Consider the following 22,246-nt stretch of genomic DNA (forward strand, 5'->3'; position numbering starts at 1 on the left):
TCCTCGGAGGTGTTGGTTATACAAATGTTGACCACAACAACGCACATGCAGGTCTATCCAAACAGGCGCATAATGACATCACAAAATACCGTAGTCTAACATATTATTTGATAGTTATTTACTAATTACTTTATTTGCTTTCATACATAAACCATGAACTATGACTACAGATGGTGAAATGTCATCAAACTGATGGATGTGCTCTTTATGCAAACAGCGGCTTTTTTTCATACCTGAGGTGCTTTTCCGCTGGCCTCCCTGCCTTGTGTTTTCTTCAACATTTCATTTCGACAAATAAAAATATCGCAAACGCATTCCCTGAAGAAGAATCTGCACGCACACATGGGGATGTTTAAAGTGGAAATGTGATGTAATCACATCAGGTATCACGATCGAGGGGAAGAAAATTAGAAATGCTGATGGCGCTTTATTTGTGTGGTTTCTGATAATAAAAAATATATATTTCTGGAAATCATCAGCCCTACTTTTTAAATGTCTTCTCGGGTCAAACCCAAAAAGAATGTGCTACACAGAACTGTGCAATACTTGAAAGTTGGAGCCGGACCCGTGAAGCCAAACCCAAACCCGACTTTATTAATTGAAAACTGATGCTGAATCCAGTTGTAGTGAAGTTGTTAGCAACAGTTATTGGATGTGCTGTCTGTCCCATCCTGCCTCAGGGAAAGAGTCTACGTTCATTTGCTTTGGGTGACAGATTGTGTCGTTGTTATTTGCATTACTATTATTTATTGTCACCTCATCAATTAGCAACTGTGACGTTCTTTAAAGAAACACAGGAAGAGCACATTTACAGTTTTTATTTTCATTCTAAATAACTTCACTCTTGTTTACTATGTGTGTAACAGACACAGACTCTGTCAGATGAAGGCTTATGTGATAATCATTTGTATGAAATCAATGTAATCTACATTAGAAAGAAATGATTTATTTGTGTTAAATGTATCAGATGTAGCCGAAACATGTCATGGTCACTGATGTTCTACTTGGCCATCTTCTTCTCCATGCTGAGGAAGAAAATGAGCGATTGCATTATTTCAATACGTCAAACATGGAAGGCACACACAAGAAGACGCTCTCACTTGTATTTGATGAGTCTGCTGCCCTGAACGATCTGTGCCGCTTCATTGGTCAAGTGACAGGCGAACAGAAGCCAGTTTCTGGGCTGTACCTTGTAGGCAAACCTCATGAAGAGCAGCGAATAACAGGTGAGAGCTGTTGACAAAGCAAAACACCTTAAATAACCTTTCACTCACAACAAGACTATTGTGTAAGCTGCTGTCGTCACTTACCAAAGGTCATCCGGCCGCTGATGATTTCTGGACTCTTCTTCATATCACTGATAGCAGCAATAGGCAGACCCCAGTTTGCCACCGGACCCCAGAAATGCTGGAAAAGGAAACAAAGATAAATCTAATCAATGCTTCTGAACAACCTCTGATCTGAAGATGTGGCTTGTAAACTCTGATTTCAGCAGAAAATAAAGAGAAGAACTTACTGTACTGAAGTGGTTGTTCCCACGGGAAGACAAGACCAGAAGACAAAGAAAAAAAACAAACAAGATATCACAACCAAATCAAACTATTCAGTAATGTGAAACTCACTACGGTTGCATAAACTGTTTAGACAGACATGACTGGTTAAACAGTTAATAAATGCAAATAAGAGATTTTCAAAAGAGAACATATCTTCTAGCTACATTCACCTCAGTGACACATCAACCATCAAGAGTTTATCTCTGTCAGGTGTTGTCATAATGAGTGTTTTCCACCATGGCATCCAACCGTTCTAAGCGCAGTCTGAAACGGTTACAGTTGTTTCCACACGGCACCAATACAAACTGATCTCGGCTCTGAATCGAGCTAATGAATGTGCGTTATAGCTCAGTCTCTCGTGTTAGCAATGCAGCGCGTGACTCGTTTGTGGACTGGTTTAACGCAGTGTTCATCATCGCCGTGGTAACTACGCAACTAACCTCCATTCTGGGTAAAAGGTCATTCGTGCTATGGACAAAGATCGTTCTATATGAAAGAGAATAGTGACGTTTACACTTCACAACTATACGGAGAACTATATCGTTGAGATCGCTTTAAGAAGCATTTATTTCCACCTGATGAATAACTTGAAAAACTATCATTCCTGTTATGTTGCTGCTTTGTGTTCAATGACCTACATGAATCTACACTCTTAATGAGAAAACAGATGTTTGACATCTTGGGAAATGAAATAACAGAAAGTGTTCATACCCTTAACTCAATACAGACTCGAGTCTGGGTATGATCAGCATTTGGCACTTTTCTGCCGTTCTTCTCGTCAGACCTGTGTCAGGTTGGATGTTGAGGACATTGTCAGGTTTCTACAGAGACTTGCAGTCGGGTTCAAGCCTCACAGCACTGGCTGGGCCACTCGAGGACATAGACAGGATGTCTTTAAGTCATTTCATTACGGGTCTCTCTGTATTCAATCCCCCAGGCCCTGCGGCTAAAAAACACCTGACTACTCAGACCGGAAGTTAACTTAAGGCCATGCGCGTGCGTCCAATGAAACCTCCTTTCATCATTGTGTGACTGGGCCTTTAAGAGTGACGTCAGTCACACGCCTGCAGTGTTAATGGGAGAGAGACTTTAGCGTCAAATACTTGAAAAAAGTGAATCTGCGACACGTTCAGATTCAGTGATGTTTCCCTGAGCCGTTCGTTGCTACTACACGAGACGCGCTTTTCAATAAGCACAACACGTGTTTGCAGACTCGAGAAGTGTGTGTTTACATGACATGATGTCGCGTGCAGGTCACAGGCGGTACAGCAGCTCGTGTCCTTGAAACACACATCTGATTAATAAACTCATGCACGAGTGTGTGTGTTATATCACGCGATTACTGATAATAACGATCATAAACATTCAGACTGACCTCGTGAGGTAATCTCTGAACTCTTTACTGCGGAGATGATCCACAGCTTTACGAGCAAGAGTTGCCGCCATCTTCAGACACGCGAGAACAATATAACAACGATGTTGAGGTAATGTGTATGAATGTCTGGCTTTCTGTCTGTCTCTCTCTCTCTGTCTGTCTGTCTCTCTCTGTGTTTCTCTGCAGCGGCTGCGCTGTGGGACACAGGACAGAGGTCAGTGACGCACACGCGAGCGACCGGGGGCGCGTCATTTCCGGTGTAAATCTTTTCCAAGACGTCAAATTAAAAGTGATCAAAGCAGCACAGCGCCACAGTTTCTCTTTAAACTAATTTAAATCAGTGATCAGATGTCCTCACACTTCAGCCCGTATTACTCACTCAACTTTGTTTGCGAGTTTGTTTGCCGGGCGCAGAGAGTTGGCGGCGGAAGTGACGCTGCCGATAGTTAGCATGGCGCTGGACGGCTCGTCCACGTCTGTGATAATGTCTCACAATAAGCCATATCAGATTCATATGTGTGATTATTACAGCAGTACACCCGATGTAGTGCCCTCAGGAGTCAGCGAGAGGAAGATCTCTCCCTCACACACGTGCGATATGATGACGCTAGATGTCATCACCATTAAAGACTCGGGTACGTCTTTATTTACTTCTTAGATCAACAACATTATATCATCAACTGACGAGGAGCGTCTATATCAGCACTACATGTACACATACAGATATATATAATGTGTGTTGTCTCGTGCAGATGCTCCAGTCCACAGGAAGAAACGTGATGTGGACACTTATGTGCTGCTGGTAAGACTGAACTTTACCGTTGAAGACTTTCGCATGTGTGTCACAGATTCACATAATCACTTTTGACAAAATGCCAAAACAAGAAACAGCAGAGAGAAGACAACTTATAGAAAACTTCATTTAGAGTCAAACAGGCTGTTCATCAGCTGATCAAAAGACCGATTCTTTGATAAAAGTCATTCCTCCTCCATGACCAAATCACACCCACACATCAGCTCTCAGAGCTCCAAGCGTTCTTATATTTTTCAGCATGCTCGCTTCCACTTACTTTTGTCCGTGTGTATATTACATGAAGTGTGAAAAATGTGTCACTATCAATATTCAAATATTAAGCTCAGCCCTAATGTGCAGTAACGTTTGTTTATGTTGTTCCCGGTTAAACCATCTATAACTCGCATCTGTTGCTGCACCTCTCTGCTTATGCTGTTTATATTGCCTGTATTGTTATCATTTATTCTACTAGCTTTTACTTGTATGTGTTTAAAGAACTGCTAGCCCCATTTTATTGTCCGGTACCCTGCCTGCAGACAATGACGATAAAGATTTGTTCATTCATTCATTTTGTCGTACAAGATTCACATACACTTTATAAGCATGTACAACTGCAGTGAAATGTTAATCTGATACACGCCAAAGGCCTAGAGAAGAATATAGAAAATATATACAACGAATAACAACGTATGTACAAACTAAGAAGTATATACTCTGTTGTAAAGCTCTTTTTGCTCTAGTCTGATCTGATCTGATCTGATGTCTTTTCTCACCTGTAGGGCACGATACATCCATTCAGGAAATCTCACCGGTCCATCCTGGGGAAGTTTCTCCAAGAGATTTGCTTGGTTGCCTCTGACAGACGGGTAGGTGCATCAGTTTTTAGAAACGCTTTACAGTTATGTACAATTCACATTATTCATGTAGCTGAAGTTTTTATCCAAAGTGATGAGTCAACAATAAACAAAGTGTACAAAACTAAGTTTACAAGTATTGAAGCTATAGGCTATAGAAGTGGATTGTTGTTTTTTAGTTAAACATTAAATCATGAGATGAGATCTCACTAAATTTACTGTCTTTAACTTGCCACGTCAAATTGAAGTCTCTCACACAGAGCCAATCAGGACATGAACTGAATATGAACTTGTTTTAGAGGTAGAACTAGGGGCTGTTCAACTATGGGGAAAATGATCACTGTGGTTATCGTGGGAATCATTCAAATCACGATTATCTTACAAGATGACATCTTATGTTTGCGTCAAGTTTTGAAAAACTCACCACAAGAACCTTAATCCATGGCAATGGCACATGCATATTTAAGGGAATGGGGGCACGTTCAGTTTACCGTGCGGCGGCTGACTTGTGAATGAATGTGTACAAAACAGCGTTTCCAAAAACACGACACTGTTAATAATGTCTTATAACTGTTTGTTATATAAACATGAATACATTTCATCTCACGATAACAGGGTGTCTGTGTGGTAGTAAAAATAATCTACCACAATTTTGGCCCTTTAAAGGTAGTAAAAGTTAACAAACGCAATTTGACTTGGTAGTACATTTTTCATCACCACCTCAATATATAATGAGTTTTAATTAAATGTGGGCACTCAAAGGTGGTCTCGCCCGGGGTGCAATTCAATGTAGAACCGCCACTGTTCATGGGGAATGACCTGGAAGCATTCTGCTCTGTCTCAAAAAAACTACAAATGTTACCTGGAACGGCATTACCGCTATCATGTCACACAGTGGATCGAACATTCAGCAGCAGCGGCTTCGCATGGGGGTGGACCGGCTCCCTATTTCGTTGTTTTGCAATGCTAGCAGCACTACACAGGTTGCGGCAAATCATGCCAACTCAAGGTCAGCTGTCGCCGCACCACCTTAGCAGCGATAGCCAGACAGCTGACCTTACCGTCACAAACATCGGCCCTCAGGGCTGAGCTTCTCTGGTGCCTGAACCATCATTCATATAATTCGAATTATTCTGACTCCCGGTCAGAATAAAGTTCATGGGGAGTTCCTCGGCGGTCACCGAATCTGCGTAGGGCCATGAGGAATGAATCTGTATACATTTTAGGTAGTAAATCAATGTAGACTCCTCTGGTCGTCATACATTTAAATATTATTCCCCACCATTTTTCATTGCGCCTGCCTACTTTGATTGTGAAAGGCCCAAAACAATCAACACCTGTCGAATAAAAAGCTGGGCGGTGGAGACTGAGTCTGGCTGGTTGTAGATCTGCCATTTTTGGCACTTCAGGCTTCCAACGCCATTTTTTGCATTCATGACACTGGTGCTGGTGCCGCCGTACTGCTTCTCGCCCTCTAATGATCCAGTATTTACTGCGTAACTCAGCAAATACTCTTTCTGGGCCAGGACTACTGTCATATTTTCATAGAACATTCCTACTGCAAAATATTTTTATAGTCCATGCCCACTGTATAATATTTTCTCAATATTGTATTCTGTATTTATTCTAACTGTATATCCTGCACTTGCTAACTGCACTTCTGGTTAGACCTAAACTACATTTCGTTACACTGTACTTGTATATGTGTAATGACAATAAAGTTGAATCTAATCTAAAAAAAAAATGGTGACGTTTTTCATCATAATGTTGGATCAGGAGTTGACTGAGTGGGTGTTTGGGATCAATGACAATTGGATGAGCAGTATCTGGCATAAGCAACTCACTTCGTTGCAAACAGCCACCGACCCTTATGAGCCCAGTAGACTGGTCAATCTCTGGTGCAAGTGAGACTAATCTGCTGTTGGAAGGCAAAGATTTGCCACATATTAATACATCAAGCTCAACTGGGAAACACATAGCTTGAGCTCGTTTCAAGAGTGAGATCTCCGCAGCCACATAGTCTTGGGCTGATAGATCCCTTGTCTGATTGGCTTGTTTTAACTGTTCCTGTGCTTCATGTTCCACCAGTTGATCAAACTGCGATATGGTGAGAATTCTTTACATTTACATTTATTCATTTGGCAGACGCTTTTATCCAAAGCGACTTACAAGTAGCAGGGACACATTACTGCAGATCAATCAGGGGTAAGGTGTCTTGCTCAAGGGCACTTCAGTCATGACCTGCTGGCACTGAGATTTGAACCTGCAACCTTCTGATCACAAGACCAACGCTCTAACCCCCAGGCCACAACTGACCCACAATTCTTGCATCACTGGTTTTCCATGGTATTATGGTATTGTATGTTTCGAGATAAAACCGGAAACTGATATCTTGATACCAGATGTTGGTCACTTAATCTTTGCCCAGGAGAGGATTAAATCCTGAGTTGAGTAAGGACACACAAAGCCTGGTCACCTCAGTTTGTTTGACTGTTTTCATGCTACAGGCGAGTGTATATGTATGTGTCAGACAATAGAGGTCAGTGTTTTCCTACAACATACACAGCTCATCCAGCCTCTTATTGCTCTTGTGCTGCTCGTATAACACACACACAGTGAAAGTTCACTCAAAAATGAAAATTCTCTCATCATTTACTCTCCCTCTTCTCATTTTAAACCTGTGTGACTTTCTGTTTCTGCTGCAGAACACAAAAGAAGATCTTTTGAAGAATATTGTTAACTGGACCCCGTTGACTTGCATTGGTTTTGTGTCCATACAATAGAAGTGAATGGTGTCCAGTGCTGTTCGGTTGCCACCTCTCTTCCAAATGTCTTCTTTTGTGTTCTGTAGAAGAATGGAAGTCATACAGTACATTTGACATGACAAAAGGATGAATATATGATGACAGATTTTTCTCTTTAAAAGGGTTTAGATCTGAACATGTGCTTAAATTTCTGAAATGTGTTTTGTAGACAATAACTATAATTGTGAAAATATGAGCTCTTTTCCATTACAAACTACAATTTGATTGACAAAAAATGTATTTGAAACCGATGACTGACTGAATAATAAAAAAGAGCCGTCAATAAGAGCACAGAACAGATGGGAAGTCCTTTAATAATGGTTTTGAAGCATGTCAGGGTGAGACCTCAAGAAGCTGCTTGAGAAAATGACAAGAGAATATTGCTGCAAATTCGAGGCGCAATGTGACTACACTGCAACGGCACTGCAAAAGTTTTCTGTTCTTTTATTTCTTTTCGCATCATAATAGATACGATGACTTCCGTGTTTTGTCTCAATGTGCTCAGTTACATCCGGCAGGCGCACTTTGTGTCTGTAGGGAACAATGATGTTTTCACTCAAGATGTACATACAGTAGGATTAGGGTCAATAACGTGAGACAAATGATCCAACCACTACATCATACATCGACAACCAAAGGGGAAAGGCTTCAGGCTATCCGGTTCAAGCTACATCCACAAATATGATAAAACCCTAAATGAGCATTTTCCCTTTCTTGAGACTTGATCAAAGAGTTGTTACTCCACAGTTTTGATGAGCTTCTACAGTGTTGAAAAAAATATGAAGCGTTTTAAAATGTAGTGTATGCATGTATTTAAATATAAAGTGTGCCATCCACCATGCTGGTATCTGTCCAACTGGCGTAAGGCATCATTGGCTCAATGTCAAAATAATGACCTAAAATCCCCCAGGATACAGCGCACCAAACAGTCCGCGACACGACAGCGCGGTGACTTCAATCTTATGAATTAAACAGCATCAGCTCTTACAGATCAATGACGCGCATGCACACTGGGATGTTTTGTAGTCTCACACAGAAGGCTGTTTTATTTTTTGTCTGTTTTTTATGAAGTATTTATCAGAGGTGTTTGTTGTGTGTGTTTGTTTCAGTCATGGAGGATTCTTCTCTTTGGTGTGTTGAATGTGATGTGTACGGCCTGTCTGCTGATGTGGTGCAGTTCCACCAACAGTATGGGTGAGCTGACATCTGTACCCTTTACCCTGCACACATCTAAATGATAATCATCTATAATCCAATGATCTGCATCACTTTCTTCCTTTCTGGTCCGGTAGACTCATTTCTTGAATTTGGCTGAGAGGTCTTTGGGTGGCTCACCAATGTACTTGAATGTGTCAATACATATATTTATCGTGCCAAACTTGATTTAAATGCCTTTGCATGAATAAGAGAGTGAATATATTTTGACAGACAAATCAGATGCTGCATTAAATGCCTTGTATAAAAAATAATCACATGCGTTTACCCGTTATTTTCAACAGCACTCATTAGAATTCATATTCAAAACAAAACTGTAAGCTCAGATGTCCCAGATATGGGATGGCGCCAGGTAACAGGCTAAAAAAGGCGCAGCTCGCTGCAAAAAACACGTCCTGTGTGATCCGGGCCTTATCCGCTATATCAGGGGTTTTCAACTGCCATACAGGCAGACTTCAACTCCATCTCCGCTTTAGATCACCTGAACACCTTGATTATCTGCTTCAGCTGTGTTTGATATCAATGACACCACATGGAACACCCATGCAGACCAAAGAAATAAAATGTCTTTTCATATCTACAGTATACGACAGCTAACAATGTCTGACAACAATATAATGAAGGAAAGTGTGCTAAATGCCCTGATCTCTAAACCTGCACTGAACACACATTTCAACATTCATCAACTTTAAAAGAAAACTAAGTGTTGTTTTCTGCTGAACTGAGATGAACACATAGCAGCATCAAGTTCTTACTGAACATCCTCTGATTACATTTCAGCTCTTCTAGTGGCTGTTGCAGCTGAAAGGAGGGTTTGTTTAATATTTCATGTCTTTATTTTCTTTATAAAAGTGTTTCACACACAGCCCCCATGCACTCTTTTACTATTTCCCCATCAGTGAAGGGCTTATGTTTCTCTAAGATCACTGTATTCTTAGTGAACATTTATTTGCATGTTGTTGGGCCGTAAGTGAGTCAGGGAGGACCCATGTAGATCGCTCATACTGGGCTTTGAGCTGATATATTTTCTGTGTCCTTACCTCAGACTGCTGTGCTTAAGTGTCTTCAAAGTGTCTATGTCTAGTTTCATAATACCGTTTAAGGTTTTCACTTTTGACAACCGCAACAGACTCAGAGCAAATGATATAAACGGGCCTCGTACACGTCCATGCAGGAAGAATAAATGCAAATCTTTTGACCCATTAATCTCGGAAAACATGGTTTTCAGCATCAACTTTTGAAAAGGACATTGTTTTTCAAACACTCTCTTTTTTTGCATCTCTCTGTGCGCTGTGCACAAGTCTGCCTCGGCTCTCTTCACTGCCCGACGTTAACATCTGAACGTAGCAACAGTGCACATACGTTACTGTCCGTAGGGCCGTAGGACCCAAACTAATACTGTGCGGACCTTGATTTGTCTTATAAATTTGATTGCTTTAGAAAATAGTATTTATTTATTATCTCGCTAGTTGGTGACCCCTGTCATACAGGTTTAAAATAACAAGACGGTTAGTAAATGAAGACAGAATTTTCATTTTGGGCTGAACCATCACTAAAGTTAGTTACTTGCGTAACTGGTTCTATGACTAATGACATGTCTTGAGCTATAACAACCCTGAAACACGTCATACCGATCTTTAGATCTTCCTGAGTGACTAGAGACTCTGGTTGTCTTTCACTTAGTCAGTAGAACCAGTTATGCCAGAAACTAACATTCTATATCCTTTCGATCGCATGAGGCAGTGCTGTAAGCACTAGTGGAAGACGAATACCTACGCAGTCACAATGAGACACTCCCGAATCCACTACTCCAACGTAAACAGGGGGCACTCACAGATAACGCATAGAGTTCACTCACATGTGTCGCTGTAGTAATGGCCAAGAGAAATGCGGTTTGAAAAGAATGCCACTTTATTTCCAACTCCGAATTGGCTCAAACGGGGGAATCGAGAACAATACTCAATCCCACGGAGGACACAGGCAATTAACTCCCTTCAGAAATGTAAACAATTAAGGGGTCAGACCCAAGAGAAGTACCAAACTCTAATCTATGAGCTGTTAAAACCGCCACCTACATCATTGTTGTGGATGGAGAATGACCCAGATCCAAAAGGTTTTGCAGAATTTCCAAAACTCTTTGGATTGGATTGGATTCAATACTCTCCCCTCCAACTGGCACAGCAGGTCTGCTGGGTAAACGGCAAGGTGGTCCTACTAACAGTGAGAGCAGAATCTGAAACCAAGGCTTTGCAGGCCAATGAGAAAACAACCAAGACGATGACCTCAGTCGTGCACTCGGCCACTAGAGGTCTTCTCGGGTCCAAAGATCTTTACCCGACCTGAAATGACCCGAATCACTTTTTACCCGAACCCGAGACAGACCCGATAACGTTTTTATTTTAAAGCCCCGACCCGAGACAGACCCCATAACGTTAGACCCGAGTCCGACCCATCGTATATATTTTTGAAACCCAACTAGACCTGAATGTAAACCGACGTGTATCAATGAAATTGACATGGCAATGAACACGTTGATCCTCTTGTTTTGCTCTGGCAAATTGCGCAAACTGAGGCTAAATGGGTTGTGCCAGTTTTAGCTGAATCAAATTTAAATAAGTAGGTATGACAACATGGCAACCACTCGCGCGAACATTCTGTCTCAACAATGTGTCCCAAACCGCGTAGTACTGAAATGTGCGCGTCTTTTAATATCTACTTCTGGTCGCCTGGTGGAAGTATGTTTTTCCTGAATACGATGGTAACTACATCGAGTGCAAACCCCTGCAGCGTTGGAAACTTCGGGATTTCAATTCTAAGGTGATTTCAGATCACCGCGACTTTCTAAAGATTTGCGTGGCTTTCAACCGATCGGCTGAGGGTTGGAGGAGAGTTGGTAACTACACGCACACACACAAGCGACGCGCTGTTATTGTACAGGATAGTTCGGGTCTTCCTCGGGTCAATTAAGCAAAACAATTTTACTTTATATTACCCGAGACCCGAAGACACTAGGGATGGGACGAAATATCGTTTGGCGAAATTTCGCGATACAAAACGTGACGAAACGCATCGAGTTCGAAAAAAATGGATCGCGAAATAAAGACTAGATGGCGCTGCTGCATGATCTGTGTAGTATATAAATAATTTAGTGTATTATATGTGTGTGTGTGTGTGTGTGTGTGTGTATGTATGTGGGGCAGGCATAGTCTACAGCGAGCGAACAAATTAGCATTAGCACCAACTGCCTTAGTTGCCCCCAAAAGGCCGAACAATGGAGTTCAATGAGGTCGAAATTGAGGACGCTCCGCCTGGATACAAGTCATCTGTCTGGCAGTATTTTGGCTTTCTCATTAAAAAAGACAAAGACGGCAATAGAGTAACTGACAAGACTAAGACTGTGTGTAAGCTATGCTATGCTGTCCTTCCGTACACCACCTCCAGCACGACAAACATGAACCACCACCTTCAACGTCACCATAAAAATGTGAAGACGGCCCCGGAGAAAAGCCTACCAAAGGGACAGCTGAGCATGAAACAAGCACTGACACCAACTTTACCCCCGTCAAGTCCGCGTGCAAAACAGATAACCAGGCTCATTGGCGAGTTCATAGCGGACTATATGGCTCCATTTAACATTGTAGAGAACAGAAAATTCATCCAAATGTTCAAGGTGCTGGAGCCCAAGTTTAAGATGCCATGCCGAGGGCATTTTTCAGAGAAGGTAATCCCGGAAATTTACAATGAAACCAAACAAAGCGTGAAAGAGTGTCTAAAAAATGCCGACTGCGTCGCCCTGACCACCGACGGCTGGACCTCGCGTGCAACACAGAGTTATATCACGATCACGGCACAAGTCATAAACGAGAAATGGGAGAGTAAAAGCTTTGTGTTGCAAACTCGTGAGCTAAGTGAAAGTCATACTGGTGTTAACATAGCTCTCGTGTTGAGAAATGCACTGAGTGAGTGGGAGCTAACGAGGCCACACACAACCATTGCTTGTGTCACAGACAACGCGAGCAACATGGACATTGCTGTGAGAGAGAGCGGCCTCCACCCTCACATCAAGTGCTTGGCGCATGTTGTGAATCTGGCCAGTAAGCGAGGCTTGGCTGTGTCCCGCGTCGCGCGCCTTCTTGGTCGTGTGCGAAGAATAACTGCATTCTTTCACAAGAGCACCACGGCCGCCGCCGTCCTGACCAACAAGCAAACTCAGTTGGCGCTGCCTCGGCATAAACTCATCACCGATGTCCAGACCAGGTGGAATAGCACGTACGACATGCTGGCGCGATACCTGGAGCAACAAGCAGCTGTCTCAGCAGCGCTGAGCAGCCCAGAAATCCGAAGGAATGCGAGAGAAATCGACACTCTGGATAACACGGATATATCAGATGTAGAAGACCTAGTGAAACTGCTTAAGCCACTGAAGACAGCCACAACAGTTGTCTGTGATGAAAAAGAGCCCACTGTTTCACTGATAATGCCACTGAAATTCATGATCGAGCAAAGCATGTCACCAGACGAAAATGACACACAGACCATCGCCAACATGAAAAGCGCTATCCTACACGACATCTCGGACCGGTACTCCGGGGACTGTAATGACATGCTGCAGGAGTGCACAGCGCTTGACCCACGATTCCGAAGCCTGTCCCATCTGAATGATGAACAACGCGAGTCCATTTATGCCCGAATACGTGAAAAAGCTTCAGCACTTCATGAACAGCGCAACCAGGTAGGCTAACTTTTATTGAAAAAATTGAGGTGTCCTGCGCGTGTTTAACTATGTTTGTGTAGGCCAGAGCCTGAAAACTTATTTCTCATGATTTTTTTGTTTGTTTGTTTATTAGTCGATCCGAGAGAGAATGTCTCTGTGTGCATGTGACTGTGAGAGAGAGAGAGAGAGAGAGAGAGAGAGAGAGAGAGAGAGAGAGAGAGAGAGAGAGAGAGAGGGAGTGAGTCTGTCTCTGTGTGCATTTGTCTGTGTGAGAGAGAGGGAGTGAAGGATTGAAAGACAGAAATATTTGAGCTAGTTTTTCTATATATTTATTTTCTTCAGACCAGTTCCACTGATGAAAGAACCATCAGGGCCAGTGCTTCAACATCAGGGGCAGCAGCAGAGCAGGCCAGGGTCATGGTTGAGGCAACACAGGGAGCAGAGCAGAGCCAGGAAGAGCCAGTAGAAGGAGAAAGGCAGATGCAGGACGTGACACAGCCTCCCCCACCAAAGAAGACCGCGTTAGAAGATCTCCTTGGGAGCTCCTACAACACTGTTGAGAGAGTGCAGTCCAGTAGAGGGATTGGAATGGAGATACTCTCCTACAGAAGTGGGATTCCTATCCCACTCAACAGTAGTCCACTTGAGTGGTGGAAAGTTAATGCATATGCTTACCCCATACTTGCCCCCCTTGCCAAAGCCTACCTTTGCATTCCTGCTACTTCAGTGCCCAGCGAGCGTGTCTTTTCCACGGCAGGAGACATTGTGTCTGCTCAAAGATCACTGATTACACCAGAACATGTTGATATGTTAGTTTTTTTGAAGAAGAACCAGTCCTGAGATAAGGGTTAACCTAGGGTTAGAGCAGCACTAAGGGAGTGTTCTTGTTTGTATTTGGCCTGTTAGGCCTTGTGTTTCCCTGTGTGCAACTGAAACAAAAATAAACAAGTTGTTATTATACAGTAATATTTTTTTCTTTTTTGATATCGTATCGTGACGTATCGTATCGTGACTCTGACATATCGAGGTGCATCGTATCGTGAGTTTAAGTGTATCGTCCCATCCCTAGAAGACACTAATAATATACCCGACCCGTGTCCGAAGCTCCCGTGAATCTTTTAGACCCGAACCCGCTCGGGTCTCGGGCCGGACCTCGGGTTTTCGGATCTAAGTGGACCCGTGAAGACCTCTATCGGCCACACAGTCTGCCAAATCAGTGGCAACCGGGTAAACGCATACAGCATCACATCTGGCCTGTCTGATAGAGTCGACCTGATCGTATGGTGAACAGTTTGTTCGGAGTCCAAACAAGCAAGTTTATGAACTACCTGAAGAGCACTCCCTGACCTTGTGCCTACCTGATGGTTGAAGTTGAACACTGTCACCTTGTTTTCTGTTTGCACAGCTTCAATCTGACGTGTTGGCGGGTGTTCATGTCAAGCCCTGGTGGTGAAATTAAATACTGTTCATTAAAATAAGGGTTCAGGAATAATGATTTACTTTTGAATACCCTGTGATACTGACATGATTATATATAAAAATAATAATCTTGGGCTGGATTCCCAAAACATTCTTAATAAGAATGTTAGCTACAATATTAGCATGCATTATTAAAACGTGATATTTATTATAATACTTAAAAAATATTATGCTGTAATAACACAAAGTATTACAATAAATATCATTTTGTAACGCTTGCTAACATTGTAGCTAACATGCGATTGTAAATGCTGTTAAACACATCACGTGCTAATATAAGAATGCAAGGTTTTTGCTACACAAATAACATTTATTGTGTAGATGAATATACAGTATACAGTTACCACACGAGCAGGCGAGTGTAGTCATTGACAAAGCATGTCATTTATTCTTACGGAAATATTAGAGAACTGAATGCAGTTTGGTGAATGCAGCCCCAGGTCTGGAAAATGAAAATCAATGAAGGCCAATGGAAAACATGTTTTGTAAACAGGGCAAGAAAGGAGGTGTGAGAGCGACGGATGGATCGTATCTGCGTCAAATCATTTCAGATCCATTATATACTGTAACTTGGAAGAGGTTCTAAAACCAAATAATAACAACAGAAAAAAAGACAAATCAAATGTTTCTTGCATTTATTGACAGAATTGTTTTTGCAGTTCAAGAGTCATTTTAGGTGTGAATGAGGGTGTTTGCCTGAGGAGAACCTCCTACTGTTTGTTTGTTCTTGAGGTGAAGGCGAACTCTTCTAGATCCGCCTCTGGTTTGCTTGTTCTGTCATGTTTCAAGTGAGATCCCGGAGCATCGCGGGTGATGTGACCCTTCTTCTGTGGTTTGTGTTGTGATATGACAGCAGAAGTGTGTTTAGCTGTGCCGGCAGTGTTCTTCCTCCGCTCGTCTCCGTTTCCCCACCAGGTGTTGCTTTGTAGTTTGTCGATAAAGCTTTTAGTTTACATATGGAGCGATCAATTGTTATTTTAATGTGCCGCGTTGACAGACACCCGAGCCGAGCCGCTCGATGCGTGTTATAGAACTGGGTGACAGCTGAGCGCTGCAGTTTGCAAATGTTTTTTACTGAAAATCCCGGCAGCAGGGAAAGACGATACTCACCTCGGGCTGACGCTCCCCAGCGCTTGGATGGAGCAGTCAGCACTTAATGGAGCTGTGTTCTCATGAGGACGGCTCGTGAAGGTCAGCGGATCCTCAGTCTCTACATGCTATTAAATATTCAGGCTTGCTTTACCACTGCGTCTTCATCTCCTCTTCGCTTTCATCGATTGCGTCTGTAAACATACACAAGTCACCTCAGATTTCTTTCCTAGCCGCCGTCACTCTTCCATTTATTTCTGCGTCCCTCTGTCTTTTGTAAACGTAGTGTTACCTCACTCTTCCACCCAGACCCACAGAAGTCAACGTTATCTATACAGAGCCTTTGACAATTTTCATTGTTACAAAGCAGCTGTACAAGAAACATATCGACTAGAAGCAAAACATTAAAGTTATATAAGGTCAAACAAAAGAAGTGAACACACACACACACATCTCAGAGAAGCACACATTTAAGATAAATGAGAGAGAAACACGGGTCAAATGTTATACTGACTATAAATTCATATATCTAATAATAATTCAATGAAGCAGAATGTTACATTTTAAAGTGATATTAATAGATACAAAAACATGTCAGAGGTCAGCAGTCCAGTTCTGGTCTTCTGGTTTCTTAGGACTTTGATGTAGAAACCAACTTCGGATCAAACATGTCAGAATGTATCTGTCCACTGCTGCGGTATATTAACAGCGTGTGTGTGTTAGATGCGTGTTATAAATCCTGTGTGCGTCTTATTTTTCAGCTTTAACTGCATATACGTACCTCACTATCTTCGATCTCTTCAGGTGAGTACCACATCTTATATTCACACCCCACTCATGTTTAAACTTCTTATTAATGCTAACAGTACAAAAGTGACACATACAAGCCATGAACGCGTGTCCAGATACCAAGTACCTGTCGTATGAAATACCGCTTCTGTTTCTGTGTGGTCAATAGCTATGTTTCTATCCAAAACAGAGAGAAAGAGGACAAAACCGAATGATCCTGATAAATGAACCTTGAATATCACTCAAGAAAATGACTCTGGATCTGTTCTGTACTTTAATAAATGCTCATCACACAAAGTTCTCAGCAGAAGTTAAATAGGACTTTTGACAAATGACCGCACAATTGATCATATTTACACACTACATACTCCAATCGAATAACATGTTTACAAGATAAAGGCTTTATTGACTTTATAAAAGCTTTTCACTCAATTTTGGACTATTTTACAAACTTTTTTAAAGTACTTTAGGTGGTCAAATCTATGATCCCAGCCAGGGCTTTAAAACTTCCAGTCAGTATTGTACAAACACAAAATAAAATACACATTTGTACCTTTTTTAGTTTTAAACAGGTTTTAACTTACAGGTACAGTTGCTTGATGCTCCGTTGTATTAAACAAAGTGTGTTGTGGGGTCGGCATTTACAGATGTCTTGCGTAATAATGTGCCTTTAGAGTGCGGCCATTTCAAAGTGCGTTCACATTCACTTTCACATTATTGTGTACATTCACAATAGACGTACAGTACAGGGACTTCTTCATGCATTCTCTAATCAGATTGTCTTTTTAAAACACTGCATAAGCTAAACGAATATGAATCATATGTTCTATTGCCACGCAAACATTATTCAGTATTACAAGTCTGCCGTTTACATGTCACATCTAAAATGATCCAATCCGTGACCCAAAATCCGTTGTATGATCCGAACCGTGACTTTTGTGATCTTATTATATACATGTTTTCTGTTTTTTAATGTGTTGTATCACATTTACAGTCTTATCACATGTTTGCTGAGTTTTTGGGTGAGCATGAAGAAGCCCAGTCAGGTCTTCACTTTTGGGTAAGAGCTCATGAATGTCTTTGTTTTCATTGATTCTGTTGTTTTTCACACACGTGAGTTCTTTGTTAATAATCCTAAACTGTTGTCGTATCAAAATTCAAAAGCCATACGATGGTCATAGCGAATCATAGCATGTGAGCGTGCCAGCGGTGTGTTTTATTCTGTGTGTTTGTGATGTCAGGTTCGAGCGGTTTGAAGTGTTGGCGGTGTTCGCCTCCACTGTGTTGGTTCAGCTGGGCGCTCTCTTCATCCTGAAGGAAAGGTGAAATCTCACTGCCGTGTTGTGATCTCCGGATGGACATTCTGACGCAGATCTTATATCACATAACCACAATGTTAGTTATCATTTAAACCGAATGTTGTGTTGTGTTTCTCAGTGTCGAGCGGTTTGTGGAGCAGCCAGAGGTTCACACGTGAGTAAACACACACATGTCCGTCATTCATTACATTACATTACGATGTTTTACATTCAATTACATTATAATTATTTTAGTAACGTAAAGTACACATACAATAAACATACAGTAGTGACAAGGCCCAAGTCACATACACAACACATGTTAAGGATTCAAACTAAAACAGTGATCGAGTCCTCAGCAGTGAGTGATTCTCTTCTTGTCTTTTTTTTATGATTTATATCGGCGGCACAGGATGGCAGTAATGTTAGGTTGCTTTCATGTTAAGACCAAAAGACAAACATCCGTTTTCTTTCCCAACTATTTACGCTCACTTCAGCCAAAAACACTCTTGAGAAAGCAATCTGGCAGAGCGCCTTAGTCTTTCCCATTCCTCAATACCTCGCAGTGGCGTAGAAGTCCATTATCTGCTACTTATGTCATTCTAGAGCTTTGATGATACTGTAGATAATATATATTGGATGACATGATGGCACGAGGTGTTTTGTGAGCGGTATTGTGTTTTTTATCTCTAGCGGTCGTCTGTTGGTGGGAACATTTGTGGCTCTGTTCTTTAATCTGTTGACCCTACTGTCAGTGAAGAACAAACCCTTCGTCTTTGTGTCTGAAGGTAAGATGGTGTCTGTCAGAAGGTTCAGTGCGACAACATGAGGATTTGTTCAGTCCGATGTTGTCTTATCTCACAGTCTTATCTTAGATACGCACGATTCAAGATACAGAGATCAACTCCCAATACACACTGTACTGTCATATGGGGATTCTTGTGTTGTGGTATAAATAACCCAGAAAGACATGAATCTGTTGGAAGAGGTGTTACTCTCTTGTCTCTATCACTGCAGCTGAATGACACGCTACTGACAGTTTTCATTGTGATTTGTGTGTGTGATTTCAGCGGCGAGCACCAGCTGGCTTCAGGAACATGTGGCCGATCTGAGTCGAAGGTACCACCTCGCTCTCGCTCTTGCGTTGACTCATGTTGTGGCACAGTGCCAGTGTGTAAATGGGTGTGTTTGTGTGCAGTGTGTGTGGACTCATCCCGGCGCTCAGCAGTTTTCTGTTACCCAGAATGAATCCCTTCGTGCTGATAAACCTCACCGGAGCCTGCGCTCTGGGCATCACGTACATGCTTATTGAAATCAAGTAAGTAGTTGTGATGGCAGACGGACCTGCGGCTCACTACATGACTATCACAAAAGCAAATGTTCACTTGTCTCTAGGATCCTAATTGAAGTGTTCTGCTCATAGCGTGGGTAACGAGGTGGTGATAGACGGTATGCATGAGCTGTGTCGAGTTATTTTCAAGATTGTTGTGTTGTTGTGCAGTAATTATAATGCGATGGACACGGCAACCGCCATCGCCATCGCCCTCATGATCTTCGGCACCATGTATCCCATGAGCGTGTACAGCGGGAAAGTTCTGCTTCAGGTGTGTTACGTCACACACGTGTGTCATTTTCTTCACGTGTGACGATGATGTGTGACGCGTTACGTTGTTCTTTTACTTACAGACCACCCCCTCTCATGTGATTGGTCAGCTTGATAAACTGCTCCGAGAGGTGAGGCCGTCTGTTGATGGATGTGATTGCCTCTTGTTTGTCAGCTGAAGTTTGAATGTGTTTGTTTGTTGGCTTCTCAGGTCTCTACACTGGATGGAGTTCTTGAAGTCAGAAATGAGCATTTCTGGACCATTGGCTTTGGCTCTTTGGTATGTAGACGCTTTTCTAATCACTGATAATCATCAGTAACCCGGGACTAATTTCCAGCAAACACTGTCTAGCAACACCATAGCAACTGATTAGAAACCATCCAGAACTCCATAGGAGCAGCTCAGTGGTGCTTCAGTAACAACATCTCATCCCAAGCGCTGTAAATCCAGGGCAACTTTTATTATAGAGACTCATTATAGAGACTCATTATTTAAACATTATATGCAGAGTGAGATGGGGATGGATTTGCGTATTTGAGTATTTATGAGAAGCAGAGATTCAGGGAGGACACGCATCTCCTGGAAAACTAACTTCACCATCATGTCGGTTCAGTGATTTTTAAAGAACCGCTGACGGGATTTACTAACAAGACACATTCAAAAACACAGGAGCAATATCTCATTCCCATAATGACTAACTGAATCTACCAAGAGCAACGCAAATTACTGTTGGGTCTATAGTCATCATGAAACAGAAGATGTGATTGTCGTCTTTTCTGTGTTGTGAAAGCATGAAAACCAATTGATTTATTTTTCCAGCAATTCATTGATTGTATCTCTACAAAAGGGGCCACACTTTTATAAAAACAGATGTCATGCTAACAGGTGGTTTATCAAATAGCACTTTGTCTCATGTAAACCTCTGAGATTATGATGTTATTCAACAGCCGGAAGATTTGTTTAAATGACATTGAGGGGTGTGTTTGTGCGCAGGCCGGCTCGGTGCATGTGCGCATCCGCAGGGACGCTGATGAGCAGATGGTTCTGGCTCACGTCTCAAACCGCTTGAACGCACTGGTGTCCGCGCTCACGGTTCAGATCTTCAAAGACGACTGGAGCCGTCCCTCGCTGACAGGTGGCGTTCTCCCGACCGGCTCGCTCAGTCTCTCCGAGTACGTCACTTCTGCTGCCTTTCCTCCCGCCGTGACCAAACAACTGGATGAGTGTAACCCGGTCACGTCTACACCCGCAAAGCCCAGCAGCCCACCACCCGAGTTTTCCTTCAACACTCCGGGAAAGCACGTCCAGCCAGTGGTGTTTCCGATGGCCCAGCAGCATAGACCGCTGGCTTACGGGACGTCTCCGTACTCCTCCGGTGTGCTGAAGCAGGGTTTCGGTCAGGCCGGCGGTGCCGCTGCCATGAGGCTGGGCTTTGGCGCGCCGTCCGTTCAGGGTTACAGGACTGTGAACGCGGTCCCACACAGATACGCAAGCAATCTGTCTCCATCACAAACAGATCAACAGAGACTGTGAGCTGCTAACACCACCTCAGCTAACTGTTGTACTCCATTCATTCTGTGGGACCACCAGCAACACTTTCTCCTCTAGTTTGATGTTTGAACTTCATATTATTGTTTTAATCTTCTCATCTAAAGAGGAGTCGCATCTGGGTTTTTTTTATCTTTACATACTCGTGAAACATTAGTCCTTCTCTGCACGAAACATTTGACCAAAACTTATTTACCAGATGGATAAAAAAAGTTGTATTAAATAATTCCCATATATATATGAAATTGCATTTTTTCTATCGTACTAAACATTACTTTCCACTGTAAGTGACTCAAAACACCAGACATGCTTTATATTTCATCTGTTCTTTTTTTCCTGTGAATATGTTAAATATGATGTTATATAATTAAAGGAATTTTACTCATGAGCAGCAGATGTAGGCAGATACGTTGGCTGCAGTTCTTTAACCCTTCAGCCTACATGCTACATCAGACACAGCAGTCACAGTTACTCGTGTTCCCAAGAAACACGTTAAGCAAGCGGATAATGTCGGCTCTGCGTCCGGGTCTTCTAAGGACTTTGATCATTGTATGCATTATTATCATGGTATTGTGTTGCCTTTTAAGTTAAAAAATAATTATGATCATATGGAATTAAATGATGCTTTGAAGACAATTGAAGTTGTTTGGCATTTCTGCCTGCATGTTTAGTTCCTCACTTGTAAAAAATACAAACCTGACACGAGAAGAGAGACATCCTTGGGAGAAAGCAGACTCAGCCAGGAGAGCCAGTTCTCCGCTGGCTTGTTAACACCGCTGCATCTTGACAGGCTAAACTTGTATAAGCTAACTAAGCTATAGAATAAACAATCTCAAGAATTGACATATTTAAAAAACTGAGCATGTGCTACAGAATGAACACGGACAGAAAGAAAGGAATTTTTTTACCATTGTATCGACTTGTGTTTGCTTAATGAGGCACCGAGCAAAGCAAAGAGGATTTGCTGTCATATCGCTGATATACCATTTTCTTCTTGCATGCTCCTTTATACATTTACACTAACATTTAGCAGACGCTAATTGTATCCAAAGCGACTACATAGCATTATCCTATACATTTACACACAGGTATCTGCAATCCCCTGGGATCCAACACACAACCTTGCGTTGA

General features: G+C 42.3%; 2 protein-coding genes across 5 annotated transcripts; one reads left to right on the forward strand and one right to left on the reverse strand.

The window, feature by feature from the left end:
* Positions 1-803: 803 nt before the first annotated feature.
* mpc1 (mitochondrial pyruvate carrier 1) lies at positions 804-3,163 on the reverse strand. Its single transcript, XM_079472981.1, has 4 exons — positions 2,925-3,163; positions 1,311-1,407; positions 1,101-1,233; positions 804-1,025 (listed from the first exon to the last, which is right to left on the reverse strand). The coding sequence occupies exons 1-4, from the start codon at positions 2,997-2,999 to the stop codon at positions 1,001-1,003; spliced, it is 330 nt and encodes a 109-aa protein (XP_079329107.1). The 5' UTR covers positions 3,000-3,163; the 3' UTR covers positions 804-1,000.
* Positions 2,622-21,768, forward strand: slc30a6 (solute carrier family 30 member 6). 4 transcript variants are annotated; one of them, XM_079472977.1, is made up of 16 exons: positions 2,622-3,037; positions 3,460-3,563; positions 3,681-3,730; positions 4,501-4,587; positions 8,489-8,573; positions 16,638-16,680; positions 17,660-17,725; positions 17,907-17,987; positions 18,103-18,138; positions 18,657-18,751; positions 19,034-19,082; positions 19,162-19,281; positions 19,465-19,567; positions 19,650-19,697; positions 19,778-19,846; positions 20,561-21,754. In XM_079472977.1, exons 1-16 carry the CDS (start codon positions 2,964-2,966, stop codon positions 21,098-21,100), a joined length of 1,650 nt encoding a protein of 549 aa, XP_079329103.1. In that variant the 5' UTR covers positions 2,622-2,963; the 3' UTR covers positions 21,101-21,754. The 4 variants fall into 4 exon arrangements, with proteins under 4 accessions (XP_079329103.1, XP_079329105.1, XP_079329104.1 ...); XM_079472978.1 differs by having other exon boundaries at positions 2,976-3,037; positions 3,463-3,563; XM_079472976.1 differs by lacking the exon at positions 2,622-3,037 and having other exon boundaries at positions 3,132-3,563.
* The last annotated feature ends 478 nt before the right edge of the window (positions 21,769-22,246 follow it).

Source organism: Barbatula barbatula (assembly GCF_947034865.1).
Source record: "Barbatula barbatula genome assembly, chromosome: 14".
Lineage (NCBI taxonomy): Eukaryota > Metazoa > Chordata > Actinopteri > Cypriniformes > Nemacheilidae > Barbatula > Barbatula barbatula.